Raw genomic sequence first — 12,791 nt, 5'->3', positions numbered from 1 at the left:
TTTTTTCTAGTGAAACTCCATAGAGAATTCCGTGTTGATATATATCGTAACAGTTTTGTAAAATATCAGCACATATTTGTAATAATAATGTGTGTTACCATGTTGAACATACTGTAAAGATCAAAGAAAAAATGCCGCACTATGCGATAAAAAGTTGTAGTGAAATGCATAAACCATGTGGACAGACAACACCCTTGGTCGAATGGTAAAAGAAAGAAAACATTCCTACAGAATGCAATAGATCTACATGTTATATTCTAAAAATCAATATATCTTTCAGTATGTTAAAAGTCTCTGTCTTTTTTATTTGTTTTAATTTTCTTTTCATGTGCAGTATCAATTGTTTAAACACCATTTAACATAAACAAATTGAAAGGACTTTTAATTGTATACTAGTATTTTCTCCATGATAAAAGATGCATTTGCTGTTATGCTGCAATGTTTTCAAATAAAACACGTTTAATATGTACGTGACTGTTATCTTTTCCAATCATATTGTACCTCGGTAGTCTAGCACCCTATTACTTGTGTCATGTCTAACGGTTATAAGCATTTGCACAATTCCCCACTTTCTGTAATCTACATTATTATATACCTTACTATAAATAGTAACAAAACTGAAAATGACAAAATCCTGTAACCTAGTCCAAATAACTGGAAGCCAGCATTTAACCGGTAGCAGGCATTTTGGCAGGTTATTGGCGCGCCATGGATGTGTGACGAAATTTTTGACGTCATTTTACCCTGTGTCGTCGCGATAGAAAATTCGTTAACGTTGACATTGTATATGATTTACTGATTCAAGCAATCGCGTAATCATTATTATGTAGGTATATAATAAATAAACTCATTATACGACAATGACGTTCCTTACTTTGATTTTAACAATTTAGCATAATGTATGTTAGCACTCGGCACAGCTTTAGTCTTGCTTACAAACACTTCAGGAACACCGTTGCCGTGTAATAAGTGTTTTTAATTATATACATTACTATAAATAGTAACAAAACTGCAGAACAAAATCCTGTAACCCAAGTAAAATAACCAGAAGCGGGCTTTTTAACCAGAAGCAGCCATTTTAACTGATTATTCGCTCGTAATGGATGAGTGACGTCATTTTTGACGTAATTGCACCCTATGTCGTCCCAACAAAAATGTTAACGTCGATATCGTACAGTTATGTTTAACTGATGCAAGCAGTCGAGCAATCGTTATTGTGTTTTATATAACAACGGCAGTAACATTCCTTTCATGCTTATTGGAGAGGTCTATCAAGACCTCTCCATAGTGTTGGCTTTCAAACAAGGAGAATTTAGACTAATCTACTAATTTTACGGCGTTAGATTTCACTTTCTAGCGCAAATTACGGTAAGCCAGTCTAAAATGGCCCAATTCGCTTGCGCACAAGTAAGTTTTGAAATCTTCTAAGACGAAAATAATTGTTCGTTTAAAATAAAGAAAAATAGTGTAAAACTATTGTTACAAATGTTTGAAACGGGTCAGTTATTAACAAGAAATATATAGATATATATTTACTATTCTTTGTTCGCAGTATTCAAAGATATGCATATAAATTGAATCACGTTAAAATGTATTTCGTTCAATTAAATGAATTTATAGTTTAACTGGCGGTTTCGTTTGCCCCGTTCGGAAGATCTGCCGGAACAAGAAGAGTTCTTCCGAGCTTCTGATAGTCGGTGATGTTAATCCCGTGATCAAAACACGGCGGCAATTCGACAAACTGAGTAATAAACTAGAACAAATAAAATGTTTAGAACTGCAAATAGCACATTAAGAAAAAAAATCTGAAAAAATAATCATTTAAAAAAGAATGATATTTTTTTTTTCACACTTCCGGCAGACGTCCGTCCGATTGAGATTTTCTTTTAAGTTTTTCTAAAGCTTCTCGGAAGCAATTCTCTTGGGCCCGTTGACAAACAAGCCTGTTAGGTGAGGTTTTCGCAAAAATGGTAAGATGCTAATTTGGCAACTTTCACCAGGGCCAAGTTCAGTGTACAATTATTGCTGTGGTAGCTTTTGAACCTTTTTAAATGGAATTCAGTAACTATGAAATGCTTGGGCTTATAGTCCTCGGATTGGCGGAGGTTGATCATAACCTGATGATGACTTATGGATTTTGAGGTCATTAGGTCATGGTCACAGTGACTATGACCCCTAATAGGTTACAGTGACCTGCAACAGGGAAACTGTTTTTTTTTGTCTATAGCACAACCTATCATATAAGCAGATAACAATTAGATAACAATTAGATTACAATTGTTATCTATGTCTCTGATATAACTTTAAAAAGGAACAACACTGGACCTCTCCTAGGTTTCTTTTTTAAAAGAAGCCTTCTTGTCCAACATAGGTTTAGTCGTGCTAATCCCGCCAGTGTATAATCTTGTTAAGTGGTTGAACAGCGATAAACACAACACCGACATTTTATCTTTTTCAAGTATCCGATTTGCTCAAACATATCACGTCCAATTTCCGAAAAAATAACAGAAGTGATTTCGAAAAATCGGAAATTGAATTTTGTTTCAATGTTTAAATAAACAAATCGTTCACAGCAATTCTTATATATCCTGTTATTGCCCCCTGACATAGCATACTCGGTGTTTGGGAAAAGTAGATGATAGCAATTCAAACAAATGGAATGTTCAAATCAATTATCGTTCAACGATCCTCGTCTGGAAGGCAATTTTCAAAAGGAAAAAAAACGTAATGCAACATTTGAACACGTATTCGTTCAAAGTTTTTATATCAACAGAAAATGTTTGGTGATTATTCGAGTATATCATACAATAGCTATCCTACATATATAATCAAATGCGATTGACATTACTCGCTCAACATTTTATCTCTATGTATTTGATTTGCAAAGAATATGTGCATCTTTGCCGAAATGGTCATTTCAATTCCAACTTAGCTTTGTTGGTTAGAGACTTCTCATTACACACGCAGAATCTTGGCTGCAGATATATGTAAATGCGTAAACGTACGGAAATCACCGATTATAAACGAGTACAATATGTTTTCCTTTGCCGAAATAAATCAATCAATCAATACAAAAGGGCACATACATATAAAACAACAAAAAGTAACTAAAGCTAGTAAGAGAGAAAACTTGATGGTAACTAATGTGTGAAGGTAGTTTATGTCTGTATAATTTTCAATTGCAGACCGTTCTGATTCGTTTTCTATTTTAAATTGCCTTCATCAGTCTTTTGTTAGTTTTTATAACTCGAGTATTTTGTGGTCAAACGAATTTCTTCGTCAGTATTTCAATCAAACTTTTGGGCACGTCATACAAAATCAAGGTGAATAATTGTTTCCGCATAATAACATGATACGTGTATATTGTTTACCTCCTATAGCGAAGGTAACAAAAAAATAAAATTACAACGCATTGGACGCACGTGCCTGTTTCTCCAGTCATATCAAAACACGTTTGGACTGATTGCAAACACGCATTCTGATTCCACAAATAACTATAGATTGTTCAAGTAGACATAGTTGCTATACTGTTTATCAAAACAAATGTAACATGTAGAGAAAGACTTTGGAGCATACACTTAATTAGGAATTTACTCATTATGTGAACTTTGGTTTTAATGTTAATTTACTGTACCTGTTACGGTTCAAAGAATTAACATCCGATTATTTTTATTCTATACATGTAAAGATAATTTGTGAAACTTTGGCAGAGATGACAACAAAAGAAAATGAAGTGTAGAGTTCAAAAAGTCGTTATTGTTTCAAGGTCATACTCCCCATACATCTAATTGCCATTTTCCTTTTCTGGCAGTATCTGCAATTGATGAAAAACGGACAGTCTTTGTTTGGTCATCATCTATACAACTGCGACCTTCACTCGGTGGCAAATTTTATCTTCGATCAGGTTAGCTTTTTTACAGGAAGTCGACGACTACAATTTAAAAGCTCTAGGTTTTTGTCTATGGTAATTTAAACATTTAAACTCTTAGCAGGGAAGATGGAAACTAAGAAGGAAGCCACTTTACAATTTTTTTTCGCGATGTATAATTATTTTCTTCAAATTAAAAACCTTAAGCCTTTTCTGTGAATTACATATAAAGAGAGTAATGTTGTTTACGACCACAGTAATACACCGGTTTGGTTTCAATGCTTGAACAACTATTTCATCTAACTTTTCCGCACCAAGAAATTTCTTGATTTCCGTTGAATAGTAGTCACAGTTGTTCACATTATACACTAGACTTTAAAATAGTTAAATATGTATTTAAACTTAAAGAAGTTTCTACAACCATTCGGATACCTTCCCCAATCAATGCAAACTATGGTCAGAATATTTAGAAAAACATTATATAGATTTGTTTGAAGAAGTAAGGTTTTCAGAACGCGACTGGGAACGGGTGCATTATAATGATTCATTTCCTTCTTTCTTTAGGGAATTTGAAAAACGCCACGTTTATGTGATAAATAAGTACTTTGCATTAAGTAACAGAAAGTATCTTTATACAATGAAACGCCACAATGTTTTATACGCAACTAATTTAACACACTAGACTATATTATAAATGTAAACACACAGACTTTCATTAGTCAATAGCTCGATACAAAAAGCGCATAAAGTTCAAAACAGTTAAAATGTTTGAACTCCCAAAGGTTGTTGTGCAGTGACAGCCATAGCTGAAGGTTGTTGAACAGTGACGACCATTGCTGACGGCTGTAGACTAACTGCAGGTACCCCTCCGTTTTGTCCGTGATATGGGTAAGGTTGTGGCATTGTTTGGTTTTCCCCATCATTTTCCATAATAAACATTACCGCTGCTGCGAGGCTACACACACCGGACACAATACATAAAGCAAATCCTGCGTGAAGTTTGAAAGGGATAGCAACTATTGGTATCAATTTCTTCATTTGATCAGACGTTGAAAATACAACAGCACCGACAATCATCAGAATACCTACAGAAAATAAAAAAGATGTTCAAATCAAGAGGGCAGGAATGAATTTAAGGCTTTAGACAAATGATATTCTTACTCATAACGATGCCTCGTTGATTAGTATGTGAATGTTGTTAGAAGACAGTACTAGTATAAACTCAGTATGCCTCAAAGCTCATGGCATATATTTCGTAACTCCCCCACTCCCTTCCACAAAGTTTAGAAATCTATACGTTATGAAACATTTCTCTTACTATCTTTCCATATTTGTTATGAATATTCGCCCTGTTGCGCCCTAATATCAGAATGTTGTAAGTCGTATTTTCTTTATTTTTGAAAATCAAATCTAAAGATTTAGATGGCCGTAATTTTTTACTTACTCAGCCTATTTTAAAATACAATATATCTGCTGGTAGATATTTATTTAATCTAGTTAAATGTAAAATATTGTTGCTATGGAGACGTTTGTGATAAATAAAGCTACATACTTGTCAAATTAACTCAAAAATTATATTGTTCTATCACAATATTAGAACCATAGTGTTATTAGATCAATATGTTGCTTATTTTTTATTACCTATTGTGGAATTTCATTATATTGGAGGTAGAGAATAAACATAAATAGATTACAATTTCAAAGAAACCCTTAACCAAACAGTCGGACCATCTCTTGGGAACCTTGAAATGGTAGGCAAATGATCTTAAACTTGAAGGACAGAAGGTCATTTAAATGAAACAGACAAAACCAATATGTTGTAATGGCATTGCTTTGATCTATATATTATGAAAATGGAAGAGCAAATTAGCCATACTATCAACATTGAAAGTAACAGAAACAGGAAAAAGGTATAAACTAATAGTAAACTAATGAAATAGCAAGAATAGCAAAAACAGGTCAGCTTACTAAAGATGAAACAAAGGTGCTATACTGAAGTACCTAGAAAATAAGGAAATTTCGGTGTCTAACTTCCTCAATGTGTTTTCGACATAAACTTCAGCATGCTTGTCAAATCCCTTCGTTTACAGAAGTTTTATTCAAAATTGTCGGATATGGATATGCAAAATGGTTGGATATGGTTAAGAGTAAACTGGTCTATTGCATGTCGTTTGTTATCAAGTTATTTATATATTAATTTTGTTGGGTATAAAGTCACACCGATACAATGTTTCCAGCTTTTGTTTGTGGAGGAAACCCCGAGGTGCCAATCAAGACATTGTACCTGGCATGGACATCTGGGTAGATCCACCGACCTTCTAGTTGGAGATTGCTTCCTCACATGAAGAATTCTACACCACAATGGCAAGTAATTCGAAGTGCTTGGCTACAGAGGCCCCTCTTGTGTTATCAATATCAAGCATCTTTATATGCAGTGTGTTTAAAAGACAACTTATCCCAGGTAATCATAGCAGACTTTTACGCCTTAGGGATTTAAATATGATGAATGTCATATTATTAGATTTTAAGCCAAGTATTAGCTTCCGATTATCAAAAAAAATTGTGCTAGTGCATTTGTATGAAATTTGAATTGTTGATCATAAATCTGTTTAAAACAAAGTACACTACTGACTCTCTGTTTTGCTGTACACAGAGGTCTGGCATAAGGTACACGATGTTTCTGTGAAACTGCATGAAGTATTCTAACAATATTATAACCAGGGTAAAAATAATTCGTACTTTTATAAATATCACTATCACCAGTGTCAATATTATACAAACTAATTTTATTCACTTTCCGTGCCTTTCTAGATCCGTCATTATGGCTACTGCTTCACTTGAGTTATTTTTTATTCCTACTGCGGTGTCAATTCCATAATGTTCTATCTTTTGAAATATAGACATTTCACCAAAATCGAATAATGATATAAAATCATTTTATATATTCTACTATCTCAACCTAATTGTAAGTAAAAAACAATATACATAAATGTCTAGAATTTACACACGAGCGAATTTCGGTATATGACAGGCCAATCATTCAAAACGCCTTTATCTTGTCATATCTTGGAAACAAATTTCAATTTGCATATGTATATATGACCATATTCAAAAGATTCAATATCATCTCCTCCAAGTCATTATAAATGATACTTGCTCTTTCGATAAAGATAAAATTTTATTTTTTAAAATTAGGTAGATTTATTTTTTGGTTTAACGCCGTTTTCCAACAGTATTTCAGTTATGTAACGGCGAGCAGTTAACCTAACCAGTTTTCCTGGATTCTGTACCAATACAAACCTGTTCTCCGCAAGGAACTGCCAACTTCCCCACATGAATCAGAGGTGGAGGACGAAGGATTTCAGACACAATGTCTTTTATCAAATCGTCACGGAGAACATACGCCCCGCCCGGGATCGAACTCACGAACCCGCGATCCGTAGATCTGCGCACTTCCTATTGAGCTAAGCGGGCGGGTTGAAAAATTAGGTAGATGCTCTAGAATGAATAAAGTGGTAGCTTTGCACAATCTCATTTTGTCAAACGATTCATATGATCTTGACAACATGTTTATCTTAATGCCTGATAAATTAACTCTTTGTATTATTAGAGGTATTACCAAAACTATCAAAGGGGCATTAGAAGTTTCTAATCTTATCAGCTTGAGCCTTAATTGTGCACGGAGTCAATCGATATTAACGTTCAAATCCATTGATGTAACTGCTTGTACAGTGTTTAAGATATGAATATGAAAGGAACCAAAAGAAAGAAAGACGAGATACAAACTAAAAAGGCAAGGGTGGATTTCACGAAAGTACAGAGTACGCCAAACACTGCCATAGAGTCATGCAGCGCAATGTAGGCCCACAACAAAAGGAAACTGTAAAAGAAAATTATAGCAAAAAGATGGCTTCAAAAGTCCAACAACAAGTACATTTTAATCATATGTAAAACATGTGACATAGTTGATGCACTCATTAAGACGGGTTGCAGTCTTCTAGACTAAGCAGAACGATACAGCTTAGACGAAGAATACTCCTCATCATTTCTGTTAGCTTTGGCTTTGTCACTTCGTCACTTCGCTTCATACATCTTTTAAATAACACACTAAAACACAAGTTGTAATATTTTGCATACTTAATAGCGATGGATTTAAGTCCAAAGCAAACCAACACAAGGTATAAATCTCACCTGCTGCACACGCTATACCTCCCGCGACTTTAAGGTACTTGTTATCGCCTTTCTTCATGACCACTCTCAATCCGGCAATGACAATCGAGGTTGCTATCAAAATAATTGCTGTCAACTCTAGTCCACGCACAGCTTCCATCTCCGTGGCTAAAGAGCAAAACATGAATGCAAATATTCGCTGCTAAATACTTTATGAATGCTCATCCACCATCACACTCCATAAGTGTTTCAAGATAAATTACAATTTTCCTTCAATTTTTAGTGAGCATATACAATTATTTGAAAAATGTTTAATCAATGTTAAGGGTAATTGCGACGATTTGAAGAAGCCATACAGCTGGCTTATGGAAGGTCGGTGGTTCTTCCCAGGCGCCCGCACGTCATGAAATATAGCACGGAGGGGCACCTGGGATCTTCCTCCGTCATGAAAAACTGGATGGTCGCCATATGACCTTCAACTATGTCATTGTGAAATTAGACCCAGCAACAGAATGACTTTGCTCAAGTTTCAAGCATGATTTTGCGCAGCTATTGCCAACGAATTCATATGCATGCAAACCCTGTCTTTGCGGTCGATAAAAAGCCTACCACTTTGTTCATGTCTGATTTTTACTTTGGACAATACTTTTTCATTCATCAATAATAAATCATTTATAAATCCATGGTCAGATAACAAAGCTATAGGACTCGCTTTCAATATAAGTTTATATGTGTTTTTCTATCATATATTCTGCACTTAGTGAATGGTTTGCTGGTCAATAGTCAAAATTATTGCCCGCGGCTCGAAATATCGACGGTTTATTGACCGGCAAACCATTCAATATGTATTTTATCATATGACAACAAAAATCAATACTAAAAGTTTTATTTTCAAGTTTTTGACTTATTAGCCCAGTACACACGTGTTGAATATAAAATGATCATGTAACAGAAACTACAGACCGGCAATTTGCATAAGGCATCATGTAATAAAATATATTATATTACACCAGAATTATATAGCTCATTTTTCATGATGAACATATTAAACAGTGTATTATATATCGATATATTAAATATCCGTCTGCAGGGAAGTTTCATGATTATCCTTAAAACAATGATAGACATGAACACACATATATATTCATCCTACATTAATTGACAAATTCGTTGTAAATGGTTTTCGTATTTAATGTTGCTGCTACATCTTGAATGTTTTCGTAACAGTTTACTTAGCTTTATAGTTGTCATTTATTTCGTTTTGTATAGTAGTCTGATAACTGGTTCAACACAAGAAATTAACAAATGTAGCATTTTCTCACAAACATCTTTAAGATATCCCGATGCAAAGAAAATGTAAACATCTCATCAATAATCTTAAAGATATAATGCCCTAATTTTAAGAATATCTGTTTATTTCAGGTTTTTTGTTAAGTTGTCACATAAATAAAAAAAAATAGCCATTGCAGTTGATAGACTGTAATATATTTTAAAACCAGTGTATTTGATTTAAAATGTGCGTTTCGTCTATGCAAATTTTTAAGCATAAATCTAATGAACATGTTACAATTCAGTCAAACATGAAAACATATGCCTCCAAAAAAAAGTTCCAGATAGAGAATTAACATACGCAGACTTCAACAACATTTTGAATTATTTGCATGTGAACAATGAAAAGAAATATAAATGCTTCTTCATTTTTTTTTATTAGCAAATGAACTTGATTTGATTCCTTTATACACAAGTGTTACATTAAATGTGATAAATTTCATATCATCGTTTTTTCTAATGGACTTGTAAAATATACTCGTAACTATATCAGATATATTTTCATTGGTACGCAACAACACTTGAAGTGGAAAATTATTAATTTAAATAAATAAATAAATAAATAAATAATCAAATGACCATAACAATATACTTCAATAAAAACAAGAATAAATATAATTACTGTATTATAATCAGGCGCTAAACGATATGATGTTTCGCAATACATCGTTTAAAATTTCTTAAAATATTGAAATATGACATACAGATAAAACGATGGAAATATCTTTAGTTTGTGAAACCAATAATTTTGTTTTTCTCTTTGTGAGTTCAAATTACGTAAAAATAACTCCTTGTATTCGCTATAGGTGAAAGATATTTTTTCTTGTACTTGAGCCGTACCAAGATAAAAACGAAGTAAAGCAGAAAATGCTTGAACAGTATGTTTATTGTCCACTGCTTCTTTTGTTAACCTTTCGACAATGACTTTATGCTATTCAAAACATAACGCGATAGGTATATCAACAATAACACGTATATAAGTTTTATCTATAGTAATTTATTGCATCAACGTTTCGGCTAACACCTTCATCAGGATAATTCACATACAAATATAAACAACGGACTTTGCGTAAAACAGGCAACGTAACGTCAAATGGCGGGGAAACGTTAAGCACAATATCAAAATGCAAATACATAATTATATATCTATGAGGTTCTATCCCGGATATGAAAATACCAAAGTTTCCTATAGTAGAATTATGTTTTTCTTCTCAAAACATAACTTAATCAAAACATAACTTCATTCAAAGTTATTGTCCGTTCTCAACACATTTTCTACGTTTGTCAATTTCAGTATAAATACAGGAACACTTGTAATGGAAATTGTCTGACGCACAGTTTGTACAGTGGAGAAAATGACAGCTTCAAAAATAACAAAAATAAAAATACTTACGTAAAATTATTTTCATGTTGAATTCATCAAACTTTAAACAACGCGAGCCTTCTTGTCCAAAACCCGCAGCTTTAACACACAATTTCCATAGTCCAAAATAAAAGCTAGCTTTTACACCTTTTTCAGCCTCGGAATAATAGTACCAATAAGGTATTGCAACGCCAACTATGTTTAACACTAGCCCAACGATTCCTACGATAAGACCACCCGCAGCCAACATGACCAGAGTTGTAGCAATTTCACGGCTCCAAATACGTACTCGTTAAAATGTGTTTGTAAGTATTTTACTAATATACTCTTGAAAATAAGAGAAATTAATTGAACGTATCCGATGTCTACGTTTACGCTGCCAACGAAATTGCTGCCCGAAAGAGTTCTGCGTGTAATCTATAAAGAAGCTCTGGGTTACAGGGTTATCTGAAAAATATGTCTGGGCCTTGAATTTCGGAAAAATAACTCAAAATCTCGTAAACCGTTGTTCGGCGTTATCTTAATCCAGATTGATTAAAACTTTAAAAAGTGATACATTTGCTGTTCTTGAACCTGCCTTAACATTTGTGGTGGGCAAATAGAGTTTGTTATCTGACCCGTTCTTATTTCATTTGATTTACATCACTAGTTTATTCATTTTAATGTTTCAAGCTAGGGATAAAAGTTGATACTTGAAGAAGATAAAATATAACAACTTATTTAGATTTTTTAATGTATATATTAAAACTTTCCTTTAAAATGTGTTGTGATTTCGCAAAAATATACTAGGCAATGAAATACATAAACCTTATGGACAGACCTACTTTGTAGAAAGGAAGCGAAAGATAAAATGTCAAAGTATCCGAGTTTATCATATCTAACAAACAATACAATGTATTTGTGTACAGTCTAAATTGCCTTTCTCTCTCTCTCTTTGCTATGATTTTTTTCAATTTATTTACTTAATCAAAAACTTTTAAGACACACCAAAACACGGATAAATTCAAAGTACATTTAATTGTATTGTTTTAAACATGCACTGGATTATATATGTTTCCACCATATTTTATCTCACGCATTGCCAACATTCTCAAGTTGATGAATTGCGATAAGATCACTCACAATTGACATCATCTGATTGTATCCAGTATAATACGCCCATTTTCGGAAAATTGAAATGAAAAGTTTTTCATTCTGTTTTTGAACATTATTGAACAACCAAATCATTCACAGCACTTTTCATTTTATGTATGACTAACCGATAATATTTGAAAAAAAAATACAATTTTAACATAAAAAAGTGTTCACATCAATTATCGTTATATAACAGGTTGGAAGCTAAAGTTTTCGATTTTAATGAGTATGTATTAAGGTAAAGAACAAGTTGCATCCTTGATAACATGTTTAATTAATAGCAAAAGCTGATCTTCACCCGATGTACAATTATTAAAAAGGTCAAATGCACACTTTTACGCAAATGGCGTCGAAAAATTACGTTTTAGGCTAGGACGTGGCCGTTTTTACGGCGATTAATTTAGTTTCGGGGCGTCCATTCAATACAAAAAGTAATTATTTTTCATTTGATATAACAGGCCCGTTGATACCTATACGGTGATGTAATTTTCAAATATGTACTCCGACTATTCGCCGAAGGAATGCTTACTTTATGCAAAAATCATGCCATTTTTTCGGCGACGCCGTCTAAATTCGTTTTCGTTACCTATGCCACGTGACTTCAGTTTGCAAATCAAACTACTTGATAACGCATTATAGATAATTTATCAAAATGGAAGATTTATGTAACACTCTGCCTGATTGGACGAGAGTGTCAATTTCTTTCACTCTGTTGATTGTGCTACGCTGAGTGAAATGTAGACAAAGCGTTTATCCTAAACGACGCTGTTCACAGTTTTAAAGCTAACTTTGGCTCAGTATATTTAGCAAGAATATTGATATATCTCAAAATGATAAGTAAGTTTAATAAATATAATAAAAACCTGTTCAAATACCAACATATGTATCAAATTAAAGAAAGAGCTGAATACGGTCTGCGTATCACAT

The 12,791-nt window shown here is 33.3% G+C and overlaps 1 protein-coding gene across 1 annotated transcript; it reads right to left on the bottom strand.

The window, feature by feature from the left end:
* Window positions 1-297: 297 nt before the first annotated feature.
* LOC123540957 (uncharacterized) lies at window positions 298-11,197 on the bottom strand. Its single transcript, XM_045326292.2, has 3 exons — window positions 10,761-11,197; window positions 8,060-8,206; window positions 298-4,953 (listed from the first exon to the last, which is right to left on the bottom strand). The coding sequence occupies exons 1-3, from the start codon at window positions 10,978-10,980 to the stop codon at window positions 4,628-4,630; spliced, it is 693 nt and encodes a 230-aa protein (XP_045182227.2). The 5' UTR covers window positions 10,981-11,197; the 3' UTR covers window positions 298-4,627.
* Between the last annotated feature and the right edge of the window lie 1,594 nt (window positions 11,198-12,791).

The sequence above is a fragment of the Mercenaria mercenaria genome, chromosome 16 (assembly GCF_021730395.1).
Source record: "Mercenaria mercenaria strain notata chromosome 16, MADL_Memer_1, whole genome shotgun sequence".
Taxonomy (NCBI): domain Eukaryota; kingdom Metazoa; phylum Mollusca; class Bivalvia; order Venerida; family Veneridae; genus Mercenaria; species Mercenaria mercenaria.
The sequence above is the reverse complement of the archived record's forward strand: the minus strand, read 5'-3'. Positions and strand labels throughout refer to the sequence as shown.